Here is a 25,351-nt window from a genome sequence, read left to right as displayed (position 1 = left end):
AGCAAAAAAGAAAGAAGAAAGGAAAACAAAGCAAGACTAAGAGGAGCATCAGCACAACCCTCCGCGATCAGAATAAGCGTAAGACGTGAGGAGGGTCACGGGAGACGGCAGGAAGATATTTGCAGACAGGTGGTTGCGCATGTGTGTGGCTGGTCCTTCCAGAAGACCGACCGAAGCAGAGACTGGGAAAGAGCAGTGTCAGCCCCGGAGGTCCTTCTCAGGGCAGTGTTTGGAGAAGGAAGCTGGTCTAGAAGTGACATCTGCGTAGCGAGCACCTTTTACTCAGACGTCGTGATTATCTGCGGCGTCTTTAGGGAGCGGGTGGAGATTGAGAAGGTAACACCGTCTTCCCTGTTCTTTTCGGGACTGACATGGAAAGACCTGCGTTCTTACCTTGGTTATGAGAAAAGTCATTTGGGTGACTTTCGGCAAAATGATCTTTCCAGAAATCACTTTCTGCTTTTATAAATTGGGTCATGTGGACTAGACAGTAACAGGGGGACTTTTTTAAAATATATATTTTTTCTTTATTGATTTGAGAGAGAGAGGAAGGGAGAGGGAGAGAGATATAGAAACATCCACGAGAGGGAACATTGATTGGTGGTCTCCTACATGCTCCCATGGGCGATTTGGCCCACAACCTGGCACGTGCCCTGACAGGGAATCGAACCAGTAACCTCTTGATGCCGAGTTTGACACTCAACCACCGAGCCACACTAGCTGGGCAACAAGGGGATTTTTAATGCTGGTAATCTTTGCTTTTCTGAATCATCCAGGTATTAGCCAGTCCCTCTGACTTACAAGAGTATGTTCTAGTCTAGATAATATGAATCTATCCTCAATCTAGGACAGGGGAAGTCCCTCTCTTCATCACAACCGAGTGCTTGGATTCTGAAAGTTTTCAAGAGAAGATCCGTGATAGAAAAGCTGAGTGTCCATCAAATGTAGGATGTAACCATGCCTTTTTCCATGCCATTTTATTTTTCCTTATCAATTTGTTTTAGACTCTTTAAAAACAGGCGTCATGTCTTACTAATTAACAGAATAGAAAGACATCATTTGTGTAAAACATGTTGTTTAAGAAAAACGCCCTGGCCATTTTGGCTCAGCAGTTAGAGTGTCGGCCCGTGGACCAGAGAGACCTGGGTTCAGTTCTCGCTAAGGGCATGTACCTCGGTTGCAGTTTGTCCCCAGACCCAGGTTGGGGTCATGTGGGTGGCAACCACTCCATGTGTCTCTCCCACACTGATGTTTCTCTCTCTCCCTCCCTCTCTCCCTCTCACTCTATCTGAAGATAAATGCAAAAAAAAAAAAAAAAAAAAAAAAAATTTCCTCAGGTGAAGATAAAAAAACAAAAACCAAAAAGAAAATAATACATTTCTTTGCAGTGTGGTTGCAGGACAAAACAGGAACGCCAACCACCGATGCCATCATTTCATGCTTCATCCTGCCCTCTGTCAGTCCCTCTCATTCCTCCAGGTGTACCAGGGGCAGTCTTCGGAGACCACTAAACCTGAAGAAATGGATTTCATTGGAAGCGAAAGGTGATTTTCCCTGCATCAGAAGCTAGTGAGCAATGAGAATTCTCAAATAACACAATGTGGAAGCTTACATGCTTGGTGTTAGCACTGGCCTTATTAATTCTCATTTTAAGACTCAACCTTGGACCAAGTGTCATTTCACCTCGGCTGTATCCCCTGTGATACAGGATTTCCTACCTCTCAGGATGGCTTCTTCCTGGGCCAGACCTTCTTTGGAAGGTTTTTTTGCACTGGGGGAAGATAAGAGGGAGAAATGCCATGGCCACTGGCATTAGCAACCTTTCAATTAGGAACTGTCCCCAAAGGCTTTTCTAGGGAATAGCTTCAAGGCTGCCTTTGTATGAGAGATGTTAATCGAGGTAGGAGAAAAAGATAACGAGCATTTACGAGCACCTTCCATGGATGAGACACCCATGAATGTTGATCCCGTAAGATAATTATTACCAACTTGGAGTTGACATTATTACCTTATTTCAGAGGAAGAAACAGATGCACGGAGCGATGTGGTTGGATTCGAACACAAGTGTCTTCTGTCTGCCCTACACTACTGTCCGTTGTCCACTAGCATGAGCAGTGTAACCAGCAGGACCCGCTGCGACTCCGTTACATCCTCAGTAATGGCAGTTGCCTGGCAATCTTCCCACCAAGAGTGCATGTCTGGCTAACCTCTTCCCTGTAGCCTTAGCTCAATGAGTGCACGTAGTCAGTATCAGAGAGCACATCTGTTTTGTTCTGATTACATACATTAGGAAAATGAACCATGGGACTCAATAGGTTACAGTCAAGTTTCCACAATAATATGCTGCTGGAGATGAAGTTTGGGAAGTATGTTAAGGAGTTTGGTTGATGAAAAATTCAAATGAGTGTTTTCGAGGGAGGGGCAGGACGTGTGTATGCTTGCGTGTGTGTGTGCACATGTGCACGTGTGTGTGTGTGTGTGTACTTCACCACTGAATCAAACTAAAATCTTATAAATGAGAACCAAGTACTTGCCCGAGAGAAGCACATAAGAAGGGGAAGATACAACCCTGGATGCTAAGACGAGCACTACTAACAAGAAATCAGGGAAGAAAGTAAGACTAAGGAGAGAAATATTTTAAATAAACCAGGGTTTTCACCAGGAAATAGCTAGATAGAGGGACTTGTTTGGTTCCTGTAGTTTAAAGTATGACTAATAAATAAGTGATAATCAAATGATATTTACCATCACCTGTTTAGACAATTCAGATATCTATATATCAATTGATGATGTGATATTGATATATAATTATCATAAATTATTATCAATTACATTATTAGTCACTGTTATATTTAATACAAACAACTTGAAATAAAGGTGAACTGAGACACACAAACTCTGTCAGTATTCTCAAAGGAGAAAATTACTCTTATTGGGAAAAATACAGATTCTTACTTTTTCCCTTGTGAAAAGAAATAAAATAAGATTGAAATTCTAAAAATTTTGATTCAAGACAACAGGGAGACAAACAACTGAGAATTTAAATTGCCATTAGAAAAATACTTCAAATCTTATTCTGTTACTTGCCTAATAATTTTTCCAGCTCCATATTTAGTGACTGAAATATAGAAGAAAAAATCAAATATTGCTGGGCTATTTCCTTGGAGTGGTTTTTTTTAAGCATGGCAGAAAGGTAAATGGTATGATCAGAAAATACCCCTGGGTTCATAACATCTTAAAAAGCCCAGCTGCCCTGGTTCGTGTGGCTCAGTTGGCTGAGCGTCATCCTGTGCACTGAAAGGTCACCCACTCGATTCCCACTGATGGGCACATGCCCGGGTATGGGCTTGAGATCGGGTGTGTGCAATCAATGTTTCTCTCTCATCCGTAGTTCTCTCTCTCTCCCTCTCCATTCTTCTCTATATAATCAATAAAAACATATATATATTTTTTAAAAGCCAAAGCTATTTGGAAGCAAGATGATATGGGAGGTGTCAATATCCCAGAGTAATATTTCTGTATAAGAAATAACGATACTAGACAAATGGGTCCTGGAAGGGCTGTGGTCTGGCTCCGGAAGCAGCAGAGAATCTGTTTTCCCAGATGCTGGCTGACCTGGTCCCACACACAGCCAGCAGACACCTCAGCTCTCCCCCCTGCCTGTGCTTCTCTTCCCACAAACTCACCTGCATCTGTATCCATCTTTACCACCTTCCCAGGGTGATACAATGTTTCAAAAAGGATGACAGGACTTTCATTGCATAACATGAGTGTACAAAAGGGTGCGCTTAGCAGACTAAAAGTTGTCTGCAGGCAGACCACACCCTGCCCACATTCACTTCGCCGGGGTTTGGGCCCATAGTACATCCTTAGTCTGTGGTGTATTTATAGGTATACAGATGCCCACTGGAGTGTTTCTTAGTGTTCTGTTTGGCCACCAGATGTCACCATATGATAAAGAATGCTATAATGCCACTGCTTGTCTTTAGGATTAAAGAGTAATTTCAATGTGTATAATTTCCCAGAATGGAAACGAACATACAGATTCATTTTGCGAAGATATGGTGAAGAGCTGAGGATTGCTGGGCCCTACTAGCCCCCCAGTTATTGATACTATGTTCTACCAAATTGGGAAATCTATGTCCACTTTTTTTAAGTGTCTGAAAGTTTTTTGTTGTTTTATTTTCTAAGAAGTAAAATGAGCATACTAAGCACATAATACTAGATCAATTAAACATAAATAACTTTCACTAGACTAGAAAAAATGCTAGATGCTGTAGAATTTGGATTAAGAATGTTTAAAATATCTATCTGCATACATCGCAGGCATTTAACAATCATACTGGGGGTTATGTAAGTGAACTAAGAACCAGAAAAAAAGCTTCCATGAAAGAAAGTTCTATCATACAAATAATAATAATAATAATTTCCCACCAAACACTGAAAGTTCTAAGATTGTATAATTGGAAATATTTTAAAAATTGCTGTTTTAAACTAAAGCTTACTGTAGAAAATATTAACTCTTTTGATATATAAAAACGAAAAGGGAGCCTTCAAGGCCCATTGATTTTACTCTCTCCATTAGGTTCAGGTCCATCCACGTTTTCCTTTTCCTACTCCAACCACATTCTTCAGGCATTCGTAGCTTCTCACCCTAATCACCGGCGCTGCCCTGTGGCTCTGCCCCTTTCAAATTTATTCTCCACCCTGCAGCCAGAGGGACCCATTTTATTTTTCAATCAAAGCTGACATTCGATATTGGTTTGTATCAGTGTCAGGTGTACAGCCTAGTGGTTAGACAATCACATACTTTACAAAGTGTTCCTCCTGATATTTAAAAAGTACCCACCTGACACTATACATCAATATTACAATATATTGACTGTATTCCCTATGCTATACTGTTACATCCCCATGACTAGTTTGTGACTACCAATGTGTAGCCCCTAATCCATTCACCTTTTTTCATCCAGCCCCAACCCCTCAATCCCCCACCACCACCTCTGGCAACCATCACTCTGTGAGTTGGTTTCTATTTTGTGGAATATTACTTGGCCAGAATAAATAATGAAACCTTACCATTTGCAACAAAATGGATGGACCTAGGGGTATTATGCTAAGTGAAATAAGTCAGACAGAGAAAGACAAATACTATATGACTTCACTTATATGTGGAATCTAAAGAACAGAATAAACAAAGGGATCTTTTAAAAGCAGAAATCTGGCCCTGGATGGTTTGGTTCAGCGGTTAGATCGTCAGCCTGCGATCCAGAGAGACCTGGGTTCAGTTCCCGCTAAGGGCAAGTACCTCGGTTGCAGTTTGTCCCTGGCCCTGGTTGGTTGTGCAGGTGGTAACCATTCGATGTGTCCCTTTTACGTCGATGTTTCTCTCTCTCTCTGTTCCTCTCTCTCCCTCCCACTCTACCTGAACAAAAAATGGAAAAATGTCATTGGGTGAGGATAAAAAAAAATAAAAATAAAAGCAGTAATCTGGCCCGGCTGGTATGGCTCACTGGTTGAGCATCAATTCATGCACCAAGAGGTCACTGGTTCAATTCTTAGTCAGGGCACATGCCCAGGTTGTGGGTAAAATCCCCAGTGGGTGTGTGCAGGAGGTGGCCAATCGATGTTCTCTCTCATGGATGTTTCTCTCTCCCTTCCTCTCTCTCTAAAATCAATCAATCAATCAGTCAATAAATAAATCAAAGCAGAAATCTGACCATGCATTTCACTGCTGAGATTACTAACAACTTCCTATGGCACTTCTTATGGCTCTCAAGTTGAAGCCCAGCCCATCGCAAGTTCTACAAAGCTCTCCAGGATCTGCCACCCCTTCCCCCACCCAGGCTGATTTCTCCTCATCCCCTGGGCTCCATCCCTGGGAGAATAATGTCTGCCCTCTCTATCCACCAGGCCTCTCTATGCAACGATGTTCTTTCAGCCCGAGAAACACTCTCATGCACACTTCACCAAGTTCATTCCCACTCACGCACCACCTCCTCCAGGAATTTTTCTATGGTTTTACCCTCCCTAACTTCACCCTGCCCCCACACACAGTAGGTGAGGTTCATACTATATATGTAAGTACACACCACAGTATTTATGCAAGCTGGTTACTAAGCGATTCTTTACATCTTGCATACCTTTCACCTTATATTTCACTTGGCACACTGTAAGCCCTCAATGAATGACCTTAGTCTTCCAGTAGCTAACCCTTAGTGCAAGGCCTGGAGATATTACTCAGTAACCCAAGGTCACAAACATTCTTAGTTATTCTGCAGAGCTTGGGTACAATCCTGATACCTGGATGCAAGCCCCTGGGTCTTTCCAATGTCCTGGGCTACTTCCAACCACCATTAAGTAGAAACTACTTCATAGGAACATAGCAGATATTATTATTAAGAAGTACTAATTAGCCCTGGCCGGATTGGCTCAGCATTTGAAACGTTGGCCTGAGGACCAAAGAGTCGCAGGTTCGATTCTGGTCAAGGGCATGCACCTCAGTTGTGGTTCGTTCCCGGCCCTGGTCGGGGTCGTGTGGGAGGCAACCAGTCGATGTGGCTCTATCACATCGATGTTTCTCTCTCTTTCCTCCTCCCTCCCTCCCACTCTATCTGAAAAAGAAAAGAAGTACTAATTAAAGTATTAAAGAAAAATAGCCATAATAACTGTACAGAGGTCAAGCCTTTGAAAATATTGGCATGCATTAAGATAGGGAGAAAATTGCTGATTTTGCCTGCTCTAACTATTTAGTACCTAAATTAGGAATTTGAGCTTGCTTTCCAGAAGCTAAATGGTCCTGCTTAGGGCTGGGCCTTCCTTGCATGCATTCGGCCACCTACTTGCTAATTGCTTTAGAATACTTGCTATATCTTGCATTTTCCTTATCAATATGTTTACAGTACTTTGAAAGGGCCTGTCCTCTCCTCTCCCTGCCCGCATTCTAATGTCCTGTAATGTGAAGGAAACGTACAATCTTCAGAACCTAATGTGGGTGTTCCCCCCAGACACCTGCAGTCAGAATGACTTTATAGAATGTCGCCCTGGCCCTGGCCGGTTTGGCTCAGCGGTTAGAGCGTCGGCCTGCAGTCCTGAGAGACCCGGGTTCGGTTCCCGCTAAGGGCACGTACCTTGGCTGCAGTTTGTCCCCGGCCCTGGTTGGTTGTGCGGGTGGCAGCCACTCGGTATGTCCCTTTCACATAGATGTTTCTCTCTCTCTCTGTTCCTCTCTCTCCCTCCCACTCTACCTGAACAAAAAATGGAAAAATGTCCTCGGGTGAGGATAAAAAAAATAAAAATAAAAGAAAATAAAAAAAAAGAATGACTTTATAGAATGTCAAAGAAGAAGATGAGGCCTCGGGTAAACTCTAATATGTTGATTTCCACAGCAAAAGAGAGGATTAGACCTGGGAAGAGACTGAGTAAGATGCTCTGTGAAAATGTACTTCACCGAGGAGGCATTGCTCCTTGCCTGATGCTGTAGAGACCGCGAGTCGACAAAACTCTGTGGGAATCACTGAGGCGGCTGGGACTCAGATTCCTGGTCCCTGAAAGGGCCAGAACTTCTGCAGGAGCATCAGTCTGGGTCTAGTAACAATAAAAAATAATTATCTCACTATTCAAAATGTGTAAGTGATATCTGGAGAAGGGGGACAACAGACAGGCTGATCTTTTCCTCCAGCATAGACCTCTGAGGCCACGTATGTGGGCTGCCTATTTAGCACTCCAGCTCTCCCCTGGAGCTATAGTCCAACCTCAGCTCCCAAACCTACTCTCCGGCATCCAGAAAGCTCTTCTCCACATCCTCCAAATAGGGTGGGTGCCCCCGTGAAATGACTGCTATAAGCTGCTTGGTCTCCTAGAACATCTATGTACATCTCAGAAGAGCACCCAGTTGGCATAACCTCTGGGCGGTGACCACTGGAGAAGGGAGATGCTCCCCAGGAGATAACTCTCATCAGTGCAGTTAGGTAACCTCGTCAGATATAGATCCTTGCCATCCCCGTCGGCCTGTGACACAGATGGGCCATCATTCCTCATGCTCACATCTCAGTATTCCTCTCCACTGAACACAGATCAGTAAGAGAATTATAATTAGATAAAGAAAAGAAAACATATTTAAAGAGAAGAAAGAAAAGCTGAGAAGATAATGGGCATATGAAGAAGTAGGTAAAAACAGAAAGGACTACTCATGTAGCGTTGGGATGCCATGGTGACATCTCAGCTCCCTGTGGCCGAGACCAGATTGTCTACTTCTCAAGGACAGGATTTAAATCTGGCAAGTTAGAAATAATGAAGAGAAAAATCATGGTTCATACTGTTACAAATGTCCCCCCTTCCAAATGTGAAGCAGTTCAGAACTAGAAATTAAAAGCAGGTAGATTACACGAGGGGGGTGTCCCCAGACAGACCACGGAGCGGGGCATGGCAGGGTTACATGGCAAGGCAGCCAGCGGTAAGAGCTGGTTGGCTAGTTGATAGCCAAGAAATGGAAGCAAGGATTAGAATCAACTTCTTACAGAACTCTGTAAAAAAAAAAAAAAAAAGGAAATGTGAGAATATGGTAAATATGGAAGCCTAACGCTTTATTTTATATTTAGGTTAAATGCATGAGAGAAATACACTTTTCTGTAGGCTGAGAGGATCGACCCAGTGGAGGTGGAGAAACTAAATGTGCTAGAAGAAGAAAATTATTAATCAAACATATTCCCAGGGCAAGTGGGACGTGAAGGAAGCAAGGTTGCAAGTGGAGAGTTAGAGGAATGCGAGACGATGTGTGTTGTCTGACTTCCAGGAATGCATGAACTTGAAAAAGGAAATAGCTATCCATTATACAGACTGGGTCATGAATGGCATCAACTTCTATCTTTTCAAAGTATCTTCATCTGCAAAAGAAGCTTCAAAAACCCATACCTAGTATCTCCTCTCCTCTTCGATAAAAATAAAGCAATTCTGTAGGAGTAATTTAAACACTCTCCCTTCCACTCCGGAAAGATTCCGCGCAGTCAACACTGACATCATCGTGTGATTTACTTCTGAGCCGTCATCACATTGTTCTAAAAATTCTTCTCAGTAGATCGTTTCACTAGATGAAATTAACCACATCAAGCTGCCACGTTTTATTTATTAATTATTATTTTTTTATTATTATTTCAGAGAGAGGAAGGGAGATGGAGAGAGAGACAGAAATACCCATGACAGAGAAATGTTGATTGGCTGCCTCCTGCATACCCTCTACTGGGAATCGAGACTCCAACCCAGGCATGTACCCCTACTGGGAATCGAACCAGCGGCCTCCTGGAGTATGGGAGGATGCTCAACCAACTGAGCCACACAGGCTGAGCAAGCTGCCACATTTTAAAGAGAAGCTGATTTTTTTCCCATTGATTAGCAATCATTTTACTTAATTTTTTTTTTCTTTATTGCTTTGAGAGATAGAAGAAGGGAGAGGGGGACACAGAGAGAGAGAGAAACATCGATGAGAGAGAACATCGATTGGCCGCCTCCCGCATGCCCCCCACAGGGGATTGGGCCCACGACCTGGGCATATGCTCTGACAGGGAGTTGAACCAGCCACCTCTGGTGCGTGGGTCAATGCTCAACCACTGAGCCACACTGGCTGGGCACAATAATTTTACTTTTTGCTGTTAGAACAGATGCTCTTGACAGTTTCAAGTTGTTAAAATACTATTTTTTTCTTTATTCTTTTGCTTCATAAATCACTACATCAACTATTCATGCAGGCAGAATAATAGTGTAAAAAATACATATAGTGCCAAGCATTGAGCCACAATCATAACTACCCAGTTAGAAATTCAATCCTATAATTTAAACAAATGAATATAAAACTACTAATTTTTAACTTATTCTTACTCAACTATCAAATTCTCAGTCCCTTCTGCTTTCTAGCTCCCATAAAACTGGGTTTGACACACGAAGGATTATTAATACACAATAATCTTCAAATTCAACATCAGCACATATTAACTATGCTGACTATGAAATCACATTTTGTATTCCTATGGTTCCTCTCACTTTAGGACCTCAAAGACACTTTACTTTTTAAAATCTCAATTATATTGGCAAGTAATTAAACCAAGCATCAGGAAGGGGTATTGCCAGAAAATAAGTTACAGGAAGTTTGAGCAAAATTTCCCACTCAATGTAATATCAATTTGTTCAATATCTGAGAATAGCACTTAGAATTCCAGACAGATGCCTGTGAATTCTAAATCAATTTCAAGTCACTATGCCTGGGAAATTAAAACAAAATTATTCATTATGCAACTGTAGAACAGAAATGTATAATGCTGCTACAAAGTAAAGAGAAGTGGAACATTATTTTTAGGAAAAGATTTCAAGTATCATGTAGGAATTCTAGGTTTGCTAATGTCAAAAATGATAGAATCTACAACTGATTAATTACCTTATGTGCCGTAATATTCAATAATATTTTACTAGCATTATGACTTTTGAGAAAGGACTAAAATGAATTGCACGTGCTAAGTAACGATTTTTAGGGGACCACGCCAAATGAAATCACAATCTACGACCTGCCAATTTAGACAACTCCACGTGATTTTTTTCAAGTGCTGAGAAATAAAATTTTGAACACTAGATAATGCTTTATATAATGTATGTACTTTAAGAACCAGTATACATTTAATAATAAAATATGACTCTGTTAATACACTAAGCTAAAAGGATATATAATTACTTAGGTAACATATAATACAGTTAGTTAATGTAATAATAAAAATTACTTGGTTTTATATATGCAATAACATATGATGTGAACAAAGTATAATTAGAAAATTACTTAGTTAATATACCATGTGTTATAAAAATCAAAACAAAACAAAACAACAAAAAAAAACATCTTCGACTGTTATATTCATGTGTTAAGCTCCCGAAGCCTTAATTGTGCAACATGAGAAAACATCACTCTAGTAAAACAGTTGAAAGCTTAACACATGTCAACATATGTCACGAATAGATTTCCCCCACATGCCCTTACGTTTTATGAATCCAAAGCTGTGTGTAATACCCTCAGTGAAGCCTCAGTTGATACACTCACTTTGAATAAGCTACTTTTAGTAAGACTGGTCTGGATGCAGAGAATGGAAAGCTGTTTTCCCACTCTTGGGCAGAAGGTGGCAGCAGCGGAGGGTCTGGGACCTTCAAGAGAGTTCTTTTAGTTACACTGCTACTGCATGACCTTGTCCTCACATAAGTTGCATTGTCTACTTTTTCATTATAACATAAACTATAATTATTAAAATTAAACTTTGGAAAAATAGGACGAAATAATCTACCGACTGTCCATTGTAAAAAGCACTATTTCATAAAATAATTTTGTATTTGAGATTGTCATTTTCTATTCTGTTTAACAAAGGAAGATTTTTTTGTTCTAATGCACACTTTCAAAATAATGTAGCATTATAATGCTTTAATATCTGAGTGTATGACCTGCTTACTTTCACTTCCTTAAATTAGAGGCTCCTCAATTCTTATTCCAGGAAAGGGAAAAAAAAAAAGAAAGAAAAAGACAAAAAACTTTATCACCACTCTGTCAAGTTTCAAAAGAATCCTCCTAAAATTTTTGTTGGGACTGTCTGAATACAGTATTATAAATATTGGTAGGGTCAATATTTTTGCTATTCATGATCATGACACCATTTACCAAAAAAAATTAAACTTTCCCCTCAGTAAAACAATATAATTTTCTTTCTTAGGTCCTCCACATCTATGTCAGGATTAGTTCTAACATACAAAGGCAAATTAACTTGTGAAATAAAGCCAATAATTCTTTTTATTGTCTACTTTGTCAATTGGATTTATTTTCACATTCTTGTGTGTGTGTGTGTGTGTGTGTGTGTTATGGAAATCTAGTGACTTCCATTGTTTATTTTAAAATTGTTAACCTTATTATCAATACACTTTCAGTTGTCTCCTGAAACTTTGTGAATACGATTATACATTAAGGCCCAATTTCTGTGGTCAATGCTTTAAATTTATCATATTTAATCCTTACAAAAAACCCTTATTGCCAGGCCAGTGTGGCTCAGTGGGTTAAGTGCCGTCCCATGGACTGAGAGGTCCTGGTTCGATTCCTGGTCAGGGCACATGCCCTGGTTTCGGGCTTGATCCTCAGTGTGGGTGGGGGAGGTGCAGGAGGCAGCCGATAGATGTTTCCCTCTCACATCAATGTTGCTATCTCTCTCTCCCTTCCTCTCTTTCTAAAAAAATTAATAAAAACATGTTTAAAAAAAAAGAATAGTATATGGTCTACATTCAATATGTATATATTTTGACTTAAAAAAAAAGGGAAAGAGGAGAGGCCCTGTGAAAACTGCAGTTATCTGAATGCCAAGTATTATAATGATTCCTATACTGTACATCCATCTCCATCACCCTTGATAACCACATGCTCCTAACCCTGTTTTCCAGCATCCAGCCAGTCATGCCTGCCCAAGAGTCGTGTCAGCATATCCAAAAGCAAGTACATCATCTCTCTCTACAGTTGGTAAGTAAGCTCATTTGCTCCTCTGAATTCCTGTAACACTGTGTTTTATCACTTAAAGGGTGTTGAGCGCCTTCTACCTCCCTCGTCTTCCCTACAGGAAAGCAGACACTGAGTAGTTATAATCTCTGTGGCTCTCACAACACATGTAGTCTTTCCCTGATCCCAGTATGAACTCAACTGAATTTCAGCTTCTCATAGGTGAGCCCTTATGCTGACCCAAGGTGGGTAGAGTAAGGGGTGTCATCCTGGGACACTGATGACCTGAGTGCCTCTCACTTAGAGTCCTTGAATATGCCCAGGTATGAGTCACCCTCACTGCGATGGACCTCCAGAAACAGCAGGTGCAGAACGTGGGTCATTCATTGGTGCTGCTACCCAGAGAGGCAACACAAGGGAGACCAGGATCCCACGTGGCATCAGAGAGCAACAGAAGTTGTTTGCCACCGATTTCAAATGGAGATGTTGAGGACAGTTCTTCCTCCAGAAACAACAGAAACTCAATCTAGACCTGAGCTGCCATAACATCTGTCCCTTTAACAACAAAGATGATCATTGAAACAATGGACTGTCCCTAAAATAGCCCACAGTGTACAAGGTTTCTACTTGCATCAGCTCAGGCCTCTTAAACATAGCTGTTAGTTCCTTTAAAGACAAGTAAGCGAGACTCTACCACTATGTTAGATTCTCAATAACAGTCGTAAGAGAAAAACTCTGAGATGTCTCAAATTAAATCACAGCAAGCTGAAGGGTGGGAAGAAGAGACAGGGAGTTAGTTAATGGAACAAGTGGCCGGAAGCCAACCAAAAACGGCTCATATTCGTGGAAGTATGTTGAAACACGGAGTTAACTTCCAGACAGCTATTTTAGCCGTTATCTGAAAAGGGATGGCCAACCACCAGGCTCCGCTGCACCTGCTTCCCCACGAACGTTCTGGACTAGTGCCCACAGCCTCGCCAAGGAACACACCGTTCTTCCGCGAGGGAGAACCAGCCCTGCTTATCTGCAGCCGATGTAAATTCTTTCGAAATAACTTACATCTTTTTCCCCAAACTCCTTGTATAAAAGGGCCCTCCACCGCAGGATGGGGACATGTTTGTTTTCTCCATCAGCCTGGCTGCAGGTGGTTAGACCGCACGGTCCAGGACCTGGTCCCTCTTCTGGCTAGCAATCCCCCCTCTCGGAAAAGCTGTCTGCCTTGAAGGTGTTTGTTTAACAACAGAAACACATGTTGTGTGGTTTATCTGGCCGCCAAAAGTCTCCAAGCGGGTGAAGCAATCAATACTACAATGGTGGCCCTTCATCCCCAATACATTTTTTCAATGAAAGTGTGCAGCCCTCCGTGTGTGTCGCCCGGATGCTTACGTCAAACTCATTCAGGGCCGCAGCCAGCTCGCCGATGCCCGTGTGGCCTTTGGCGTCATCGGTGGGCGAGGTAGCTTGGGCAGCATTGGAGATGCCGGCAATGGCCTCCTGCACTTGCTTGAACACATAATCACGGTTGGCTCTCGTGGCGGCGACATCTGGGTGGCGGAGAAAGGCTTGGGAGGCCGTGTACAGCATCGTGGCGTTCTTCTTCAGGGCCCCTCGGGCGGCTGCCATCTCGTCCCGACAGTGAGGGTCCTTCAGCTCCTGCGCGTGCAAAACACGACACCTGTCACACCCATGACATTTTCCAAGATGTGTTTGTGACAGAACTTGGAGCCATGGATGCAGAGGAGCATCTACTCGCACCTCGTACTATCTCTAGCTGTGACATAGCTGAGGATCCTTCCACCACCCTGGCTTTGCACCTGAGGTCCCCATCCTCCTCGAGCCCACTCCCCTTCCAACCCTCTAGTCGTGCCCCTTCTTGTCTGCTCCATAGACCACATTCTTCCCCATCTTTAACACTCAAACTTTATTATGACTATTACTTCTGCATATGCTTCCCTCCCAACCAAGATGTCGTTTGAGACAGAGAGCCCTGTCTGCTTTATACAGTGGCTCTCGGTCATCAGCACAGTGTCTGGCCCAGAAAAGGTGTACGTGTTGCTGAACCAACGCAGAAACGGAACCGCCCACAAGGCAAGTGGCTTGCATGGATCATCCTTACTTACCAGCAGCTGGAAAAGCCAAACGTCATTCCCATCACAAACGGGAAATCAAAGGCTTCTGATTCTAGCTGAGCGCATAATTGCGACTTCTATGTTCAGAACAAGGCTCATGTTTCTCAAACTACCTTAATGGCAGCTCAGTCATTGAGTTTAGGGAATAAAACATACTAGGTCGAAGATGATTTGTTTTCCTAGTTTTGGATGTCAAAATAAACCACTAGAGAGTCACTTTATTTTTAGCTTTAAAGGGCATTGTTAAATTTTTTTTTTTCCCCTGAAAAATGAAAGGCAGGGCTGTTCTCTAAGAGCCGTGTAGGGTTCCAACTGAGTATCTCTGGAGGAATATTTCCTGGCTTCAAAACCTCATTAAATAGTACATGAACTAGTGGGTTATTCCTATGTGCTCATTTGGTACATGATAGATGGATGACCTGGCAATCATGAATCACATCTCTTTTGTGGGTCAAAATAATTCTGAGATAAGCACATTACATTTGATAACTAAGGTTGTCAAGACAAACTCACAATAAGTAATCACTGAACCGCCTCCCCTCCTTTGCTTAAATAACAGATTTCTGCCAGACAACAGAAATTCCAAATGGGGATTATTTATTTTTAGCCCCAGATAAGTGGGCATCAAACATGTGAGATTATTCCCTGTGCCAGGCAGTGATCCAGGCAGTTCAGGTAGGCATCTCCCAGCCAGGCATGAAGGGCCTTATCCATCCCCAGAACACCTGGCCCACAGGTTCCACATTTCACGACTGAGTATCTTGCTGAAAAGAAAGTCTGAATAGGGAAGGGAGAGTTGACAGGTAGAAAATTATCAATTATTTCCACAAAGATACCTGAGGAAACCTTCATTAATCACATGAAAAACAAAAACAACACAACTGAAAACAATCTAAATGTCGAATTCTGAAAATTGGTTAAGAAAACTACTGAAGTGTTCATGTGATGGACTATTTATGGAGTTATTAAAATTAGATTCCCAAAAAGCAATAACATGGATAATAGTTGTAAGATAAATAAAAAAAGCAGAACACAATATGCATGGTAGGACTGCAAATATGTTAAAATCTGACAGTAACTACTGTAAGGCAAAATACCAAAATATCAGCACCGTTTTCCTGAGGGGTTGGGTGTTATGAGCTTTTTTTAAATTTTGTTTCTATTTCTACTCTTTTTTTAAATTTTCTTGAAAAACTCTGAAGTAGCAATTCATTAAAAAGTGTTAATAAAATAAAAATAAATTATATTTATGGGTAATCTCATGAATAGCTCACATTTCCAAGGATTTAATACCAGCTACACAGTGGTGACTCCTGGGTCCATCTCCAACCTGCAACTGTTTTCCATTTAATTTCTACGTAGACATAGTTTCTCCAAATCAATGCATCTGAATATGAAATCTTTATTTCTAACTCTACCTGGTCCCTCCCAGTCTTCCTGACCTGAGGAGATCCAGCACCAGCCACCCATTTGCTTCAACGAGGAGCTGGGACGTGAACGGGCACTGTCACTTCCTAACCTCACACTCAAGTCAGCGCAGGTCCTCAGTGCTGCGTTTTCAAAATAAACCCTGACTCCCTACCGTCTTCTCCATTGTCAGCACCCTAACTGAGCCCAGCACCAACGCCTACCTAGACGACGTCAGCCCCTCTCAACTACAACGAGCTTCTCCCCTCCCACACCACTCCCCTTTTCGTCACACAGAATATTAAAATGTAAATCTGAGACGTGATACCAAACATAGACCTATTCAAATCCTATCCACTCACAGTTACATCCAAACACTCCGCAAGGCTCTGAATGTCCTGGTTCCTGTTTCCCTTCCAGCCTCTCCCAGGGTCACTGAGACCGAGACTCAAAGTCTCTGTCCCTCTTCGGTCGTTTCAAAAGCCCGTGGCTTTGGGTCTTGGGTCTCACGCCTGAGCTTCTGAGTCTCTTCGTTCCCACCCACTTTGCACGGGGGGCTGCCACACAAGATTCCAGCTGGACAAAGAGCCTGCTGACGGCAACGCTTAAAATCAGCAGGAAACGAAATCACATGTGTGTGCCCTGACCAAGGCATCGCGAGCTCCTGAGGGGCGGGACAGGGACTAGATTTTGGCCAAGTTTGTACCAGCAGCGCACATAAGCCTGGCAAGGAATGAACACTCAGCAAAAAGGTTTGTTGACTGGCACTTTCTGGAAATCTTAGAACACCTTTCATAGAAAATCTTAGAAAAACTATCACGAGGAATTGCCCCAATGTGGAAGAATCCTGGCAGCGGTCAGGATGGGGCAAACTGATTTTAACTAACAACTCCACCTTCGCAAATTTGGGGGGAACAAAATTCTCATGGTACCGAGGGAGTCAACAGAGCTGGCTAAATGTGAGGGTGCTGTCTTGAGACAAAGGGGAGGCAGAGGAGATTCCGGTCAGCCACCTCTGTCAATGAGACTCGCTCGGTCCTGTGCTCTCCCCTCTTCATTCCCCTTTCTCTGCCTCTCCTCTAATTTCTCACGTGTTCTTCCTCTCGTTCACACACGTTCCACTCCACACCCTGAACATCCCAGGTGTGCCTACGCATGGTGGTGTCCACGGGCCAGAAAATAGACAGTGACGGTGCTGCCCAAAGACGGGCCACAGTTTTGTATTTTTTATTTCACTGGGAAGAACTTCCTAGGATGGACATAAAGAATGTGGTGGGGCTGGCAAGGGGGTTCCTGCTAGTGAAGCAGGTGGCCTGAGACCCCCTCTGGTTAGGCAGGGGCCACGCAGTACCCTGGGGCCCACGGTGGTATCAGAACCGGCCCAAGCAGCAGCCTTTATGATCCCAGGGTCTGAGGGCATTTGTTAACTTGATAGCCAGCGATGCAGCCGGCCCACGGTTCAGGCCAGCACAGCCACAAGGCTGCTGAAACCCCCACCTTGGTTCCCCAGCATCCACAAATCTTTCCCACCTGTTGTCTTCTGGCTGCTACATAGTTGAGTTTCACCATCTCTTTCCCAAATTCTTTAAAGCGGTTCGCAAGGTCTTGCTCATTTGTAGCATTCTTGACAGCTTCCAGGGCCTCCTCCACCTGAAGCGATAAAAACAAACATATTTATCACCAGATAGAATATGAATATTATGGACTTGGGCCCTGGTTGGGTGTTCAGTGGTTAGAGCATCTGCCCACAGACCAAAGAGTCGCGCGTTCGATTTCTGACAAAAACAGATACCTCCATTGCTGTTTGTCCCTGGCCCTGGTCGGGTCATGTGGGACCAATGATTGTGTCTCTCTCATATCGGTGTTTCTCTCTCTCCCCCTCTCCCACTCTATCTGAAGATAAATGAAAAAATATCCTCAGGTGAGGACTTAAAAATATACATATTATTGTACTTGTTAGAAATGGTAGTTTGTAAAACTAAACAAAACAAAACACTAATATGTATCAACACTTAAATAATAGAGGAAAAAAATACTCGTAACAAGCATTTATAACCAGAAATATTTGTTCAAGAATTACAGAATCTTTTGTATATGAGAAATAATAATCCTGAACTCTTGGAGCATAAAAAATACTATATTTATTGTTTTTTTTAATGAGTTATAATAGTGATAAGGAAGTAGACACCAAATTTTGAGAAGAAACATAAAGAAAAAATGTATTTTTTAAAAAATATGAAGCCCTGGCTGGATAGTTTAGTTGGTTAGAGCGTCGTCCCCATATGCCAAGGTTGTGGGTTTGATCCCCAGTCAGGGCACATATAAGAATCAACCAATGAATGCATAAATAAATGGAACAACAATATCTATCTGTCTGTCTCAAATCAATCAAAAAATATATGTTTTAGATATAGAATTTTATTTAAAAAACTTTTTTCCCTTTATTGATGTTAGAAAGAAAGGAAGGGAGAGAGAGATAGAAACATTGATGAGAGGGAACATTAATTGGCAGCCTCCTGCATGCCCCTCACTGGGGATTTGGCCCACAACCTGGGCATGTGCCCTGACCGGGAATCGAACCAGCGACCTCTTGGCGCATGGGTTGACGCTCAACCACTGAACTACACTGGCTGGGCAGTTTTAGATATAGAATTTTAAAACTATTTCTAGAAGTTGTAAGAGGAGTAAGAGGTTTGCCAAAAGAAATAAACATAAAAACAAAACAAAACAAGAACCTGAAGGAACTCCTAGGCTGCTAAAATATTGAGACAGCTTGAATGTGCAAACAATTTTCTTGGCAACATCTCTAAATCTGGGACTAACAAGACTGTGATTTCAACTGAGCTTACAGCTTGCCATCCAATGGAAAGAGGAAATATTGAGCATGGAGAAGCAAGAGAATTTGATGTTTTATTGCCTCTAAAGTAGCATCCACTGGGGTGAACAGAATGTACAAGAAGCCACCCCAATGATGTGCTCTGCTTCCCAAGTCCTGCAAACTGCCTTCAGATCTCTCCCAGGGTGGCCTTGGACTTGACCTGTGAATTTCACTAAACATTCCTTTGTAAATGGTTTCACAGATATTCAAGTTCCCTCCCCTCACTGCGATCTTAGCTGTGACATGGTCTGAAGGTTTCCACAACTAGTGGTTCTCAACCTTCCTAATGTCGCATCCCTTTAATACAGTTCCTCATGTTGTGGTGACCCCCAACCATAAAATTATTTTTGTTGCTACTTTACAACTGTTTGCTATTGTTATGTCTTAGGCAACCCCTGTGAAACGGCCGGGCTGCTCGACCCCCAAAGGGGTCGCAACCCACAGGTTGCGACCCGCTGCTTTAAGGTTTTAATGCCTGTATGCACAATTAAAATTAAAACAAAACTTAAGATATTATGGTGAACTAATCCACTGGGTCATTGTCAAGAAGACAGCGTCTTTGTCAAAATAGTCAAGACAATGTTTCAGCAGAATAGCCCAGAGCAAAATCCTGAGTGAATAAGGCCTCAGACAGGCAAGTGTTTACAAAATCAAAGGTGTTTCGGAATGAAGGGAGCCCAGCAGAGAAGCCGCCTCCAACACAGGCGTCTGAGAGAGGCAGCAACAAAAGAGAGAAGCCCTCTGCAAGAGGAACATGAGCCCTGGCCGGTGGCCCAGTCGGTTAGAGCGTGGTCCTGCACACCAAAAACGTTGCGGGTTTGATCCCTGGTCTGTATGTGTATGGGAAGCAATCGATCAATGTTTATCTCTCACATTAATGTTTCTCTCTCTCTCTCAAATCAATAGGAAAAAACATATCCTCAGGTGAGAATTAAAATAAAAATATTTAAGAAAGGGTAATGAGAAACACAGAGAACACGTGGACCAAATCAAAGGAGAACATCTAGACAGTTCATGGTTTGACAATGCAGAGATACAAATGACCTCTCACATGGCTGGGAAGCCAGAGATGAACACAGCTCTGAGCTACAGAGATGCATCTTTGCTTAAGCCTGACACAGTTGCAGTGGTGGGAAATCCAACTTCCTCAGCAAGTTTCACTGAACAGAGACAGAGAAGAGTGTATGCAAAAGGCTATTGATACAACTTTCACTCCCCAGAAATGATACTGTCCAATTTACTAAATAAACTAACTCACTTCACTAAGGGAAGAGGTGTAGCAAGGGAAGTCCTTTAGAGCGGCAGGAACCTAGACTCCACACAAAATGAGTTTTCCATTCTCATCTTCTATGGAAACTCTGCATTCTTCCTAACAGTAAAAATATAAAATGGTGATTTAACTCCTCAATGTTAGTCTTTTCAAGAAGGACAGATAGTTGAAAAAAGGGACTGTTGTATATTAGAATGATTTTTAGGGAGTGAAGTCAAATTTCATTTTATGGTATGGAATGGCCCGCTTAAAGCATTTTCATAGTTCAGTGAGAATCTCCTACCTGAAATCTTTAAAGCAACAGCCCAGTGATGTCTCATTTCCTAATGGGTTTATAATCATCAATGTGGAATCGATAGCCACATGGAACAAACAACCTGAGCTGTTAATTTGTTCCTGCTGCTTGAGTTGTGAATCTTTTCTCAGGACACACAAACTGGTTCCGGGCAAGAGCAAAATAATGTTGTCAGGGAGCTAAATCTCAGTTTTGTTTTCTAATATATGCATATAAAACAGGCTTCTTACCCATTGCTCATCAGGCCAATTTGGAGTATTTATTTTGTTGTGTTACACATAATTTATTTTCTCATCGGTTTTCCCTGGAGGATCCAGATGCAGGTTTGAATGTGATTTTAATTCAATGAAGTTCATTTGGAAAGAAGCACCAAAGATGGTGTTTGACTGTATAAATAAGGACGTAGTCATCCCTAGAGTTTTAACCGGAAGGATCTGAGAGGTCACCCCATGGAAAGTTCTCATATAGAAACAGGTGCAGATCCATCCAAGGTGCCACGGGAATGGAGATGGACAGTCTGGATTGTGCCACACACACTATGAGACACACAGACAGCACACAGAGAGAAGAGGCAGAAGGTCCAAGGGACATGGCCAAGAAAGAAAAGAAAAGAATGGAGGACAGTCACCAGGCATTTTTGCAAAATCAAAATTCATATAAAAACCAAGTTTTTATTTTTGAACAGAATCCATTATCTTTTTTTTTCTTTCTGAGTGTCTGGGGAAGGACATGGGCTCCTCTCTGCTAAACAAACCCCAGATGAGGAGCCTGAGACACATCTTCCATAGGCTTTGTACGCCTACCTGGGACCCACAGAGATGGGCATGTAGGTATGTGTGAGGGCTGAGGGCCAGATTGGTCTGTGAACCCCAGTTCTGTCATTTGTCAGCTCTGTGATCTAGGGGAGCCCTCACTGCCTTCGTTGACAAAATGAAGGTAGTGTTTACATACCATAAGAGGTTGTTGTAAGACTTATAGGAGATAAGAGATAAAAGAAGGCACATGAATGAAAAATATGAAATACAATCACCAACTAAATCCAACTATAAAATAAATGGGCAAAATGCTCTAATTAGAAGACAGAAACTCTCAGATCGGGTTTTTAAAGAGATTCAACACTGTTGTCTAAAAAAAAGCTAAAAAAACCCCAACAACATACAAAAACTTGGAAATGAAAGAATGACTCATTCTACACTAATACATTTGAAACCTATATGATAATGGTACATTCTAAAATATATAAAATGCCCATATTGACACACAAATGGAGAACTTCAATAGACACGGGAATGTTACAGAAATAGAAATGGTAGCCAAAGACATCCTCTCGATCCTTTCCCCAAATAAACAGGCATGATATATATTTTAAGAAAGAAAAAACGACAACATAAAATGGGGAAGATTTAGCAGAGTGCCTGGCCTGAACTAGGAGCTCCGTAAACAGATACGGACCTGCTGCTGCGTAGTATCTCCCCGAGGGGGAACTGTTTTCCTAGATAACTTGGAAGAGGAAAAGCTTCGTTTGTTCTCGGAACGTCTGCAGAGGACGGGGTCCTGGGGAGACAGGCAGCGGGCTGCCGGTGATGCCACTGAGGAGGAGGCGGGCTCCTGAGGAGGTGCATGGGAAGGGAGAGGTTTGGGAGACTCTGTACCCTGGATTGGGAAATTGATAAGCTGATAGAGGGAGCCCTCGAGGCGGGTGGCATGGTCTTCCTTCTCACGCATGCCCTCATGATCGTGGGCTGATTACAGACAGCTGTTCCCACCTCCCAGCCAGGCTGGACTCTCAGCAAAGCCCAAAGCCAGAACCGTTGCTCAGCCAGCTTTTCCTTTCCTTAATATTAGGAGTCTGTGTATAGGTACAGCTTAAAAGCCTAAAATTTCGGGTTGGTGTGGCTCAGTGGTTGAGCATCGACCCAGGCACCAAGAGGTCACCAGTTTAATTCCTGGTCAGGGCACATGCCCAGGTTGTGAGCTTGACCCCCAGTGGGGGGCATGCAGGAGGTGGCCAATCGATGTTCTCTCTCATTGATGTTTCTATCTCTCTCTCCCTCTCCCTTTCCTTCTCTCTAAAATCAATAATAATAAAAAAAAAAGCCTAAAATTCCTAGGAAAAATAGTGGGATGTCCTCCCTAATTAGTGTACTCACTCAGATACTCACTTATTTCAGAACTTGTCATTCAAACTCTTAAAATATGGGTCTTTTCACAGAGCTTGCCCCCCCTCTCCCCACCCCATCCCTAAAGCAGAGCTATTTGGTCCACAGCTGTGGCACACGGTTGGAGACAGCATCCCCAAATCAGCCTCCGTTTTCCTGAGTCAAATCGCCCTCCCTCCTTTACTTTGATATCACAAATGTAGCCTGGGAAATCGTTTATTCATTCAATAATTATGAAGCGCCTACTAGGAGCTCCCCTCCTGGACCGTGTGATCTGGTTCTCCTGTCGACATTTACTGCCCATCCTGGTGCTTTAAATCACTATTGTTGTGATTATCATTTCTGTTTGGACACACTGACCTTATTCCAGGGCCCTCCTAGTGATTGAGTAAGTCGTATGCAACTCTCTCGTTAGAATCTGGGTTTACAGCTACATTAAAAATAATTTCTTGGAAATGAGAGTTGGCCAAGTGAATGACCGACTGGGTCTCAGATTCAATGACTTCACTTGTTTGAGCATGTACCCTGGTTGAACGAAGGGTGTCTCAGCATCATCATACCTCATCTTTTTGCCTCGTAAAGACAGGCCGGCTTTGCTGATGACATTTTCTGTTTCCTTGTTAACAAGCGAGGAAAATGATTTCATCGGCAAACAACAATGATTAAATGCTAGTGTCACTGATTCTTTAAGGGCCATGATTTATAAAGCACAACAGTAATAGAGATTGATGTGTTTCTAAGGTTATTTTCAGCTTGTGCAAGAAAAATGACACCGGCCTGTGTCACTGAGTGTTTATGATGCATCAGACGTTGTTCTAAATGGTCTACATAGATCTCTTTTAGTCCTTTTTTAAAATTTCCATTATACAGAGGAGAAACTGAGGTCAGAGGAGGGAGACAACCTGCCTGAGAGGTCCCTCAGCAAGTGAGTACAACGCCTGGCTTTAACCCAGACGGTACGCTCCAGAGGTCACCCTTTTAACTCCTCTGCTGCCTCAGTTTCCTGGAAAGGATGAGTTTCTAAAGCTGGTGGAACCTGAGCTTGGATTATCCTGAGCAGCTGACTATGCAGACACAGCAAGAGCCTGCATCTCGCCAGTCCAGGCTGCAGTCACTCGGCCCCCTCAGTGGCTCTGAAACCGACCCCTCTTCAAAGCACCCGCCACTGTGGCCTCCACCCAGCTTGTCTCCACTCACTGCCTTAAGCCTCTCAATCTGCCTCCTTGCTTGGGCTTTCTCCTCTTCTAATTCCTGTCCACACTGCGACCAACAATATCTAAGCCACAAATCTAATTCTAATGCTTAGAATTCCTCAGTGGGTCCCCATCATCCACACAGAGACTCTAAACTAACTGTCACATTAACCAAGACACTCCACAACCTGTATCTCTGTTGTTGGAGCACAGAGGGTCTGGCGGGGAGAGGCAGAGACTCAAGGATATCATTGTGAACAGCCAAGTTCCCTCCCTGGCTCTCACACCTGTTCCTTCCTTGGTTCGGACGATCTCCGCAGTGGAAGTCTTGCCTGAATTGAATCCATCTTCCTTGGATGGCAAGAACACCACATTTCTGAGCAGTCAAACTCTCTCCCTGGGCCAGCGATCAAATCCAGATGCACCCCCACTGCCCACGCTGTGAAACCCGGTGGGGCCCTTTAAGGAGGATTTCTTTCCCGATGGCCTGGTGTTAAGCCTTGTCAGGAGGGTGCTGGGCAGGTAACAGAGGAGGAAAGAGTTAGTTTGGTTTCCTGGCTCCAGGGTGCTCCCTGGGCAGGTTCTGCTGGGATGGGTGGGGTAGCTTTTCAAACTGCAGTTCCCCTCTGCATGGCACTGGGTGCTTGTGGGGTGCCTCCCAGGAAGCACCTCTCCACCAGTGTTGTTCTTGACACTGTAAAGTCAGGTTTCCAGCCAGTTCCGTTCACGTGTGTGGCACCGCAGTGACGTCTCTGCCAGCCAGTGAACTAAGGACATCTGAATTTCGGCCCTGGTTGAGAGCAGGGGTAGAGGCTCTCCCCGGATGCTGGGTCGCAGTCACATGGGCAGCGGCTGCTCCTCATGGCTGCCAACCCTCTATTTCTTCAAGTTCTCTTGATTGTTACTGGCCAGTCCCTTGTTACCCTAATCTGCTATTAGAGCTAATAATTCTTTGCATTTAAGTTTTCCTGCTCAAGTTACTGAGTAGTTTTGCTCTCATCATTGCACAGAATGATAAATCCCCCAGCTCTTTTTTATTTTTAATCCTTACCTGAGGACATGGAGGAGGAGGAAGAGAATGAGGAGGAGGAAGAGAACGAGGAGGAGGAGAAAGAGAAGAAGAAGGAAAGGAGGAGGAGGAGGCGGAGGAGGCAGAAACATTGATTGGATGCCCCTACTAGGGACCAAAGCAGCAACCCAGGCATGTGCCCTGACAGGGAATCGAACTGGCAACCCCTTGGTGCACAGGACCATGCTCAACCAACTAAGCTACTCTGGCTGGACCCCCAGCTCTTTGGATGGAGCCAACCTCTTTCCAGTCACCTTCAACTCTTAGTTCCTAGCATCAGGCTTGGGCCTGTGACCCCAGCCTGTTCAGTTTGCTCCACACAATTGGTTCAAGGACAGGCCAATGTCCTGCAGTTCAGTGACACCCAATCCTGAGACATCCCTCTCCCAGCCACACCGCCTTCCTCATATGATCCTCAGCTGACGAACAATCCATTTCGGTTGAATTGG

General features: G+C 43.2%; 1 protein-coding gene across 1 annotated transcript in view; it reads right to left on the bottom strand.

Annotated features, from left to right (window-relative positions):
• The window catches only part of LOC118630561 (catenin alpha-2-like), a 411,139-nt gene that overhangs the window by 20,673 nt on the left and 365,115 nt on the right, over nt 1–25,351 (bottom strand). Inside the window, exons 5-6 of the mRNA XM_036262427.1 lie at nt 17,569–17,688; nt 13,889–14,155 (exon numbers count right to left, since the gene is read on the bottom strand). Coding sequence (XP_036118320.1) covers nt 13,889–14,155; nt 17,569–17,688 — 387 coding nt within the window. The remainder of the gene's footprint in view (nt 1–13,888; nt 14,156–17,568; nt 17,689–25,351) is intronic.

This window comes from Molossus molossus, unplaced genomic scaffold (assembly GCF_014108415.1).
Source record: "Molossus molossus isolate mMolMol1 unplaced genomic scaffold, mMolMol1.p scaffold_m16_p_15, whole genome shotgun sequence".
Taxonomy (NCBI): domain Eukaryota; kingdom Metazoa; phylum Chordata; class Mammalia; order Chiroptera; family Molossidae; genus Molossus; species Molossus molossus.
This window is presented reverse-complemented; position numbering and strand designations above follow the sequence as displayed.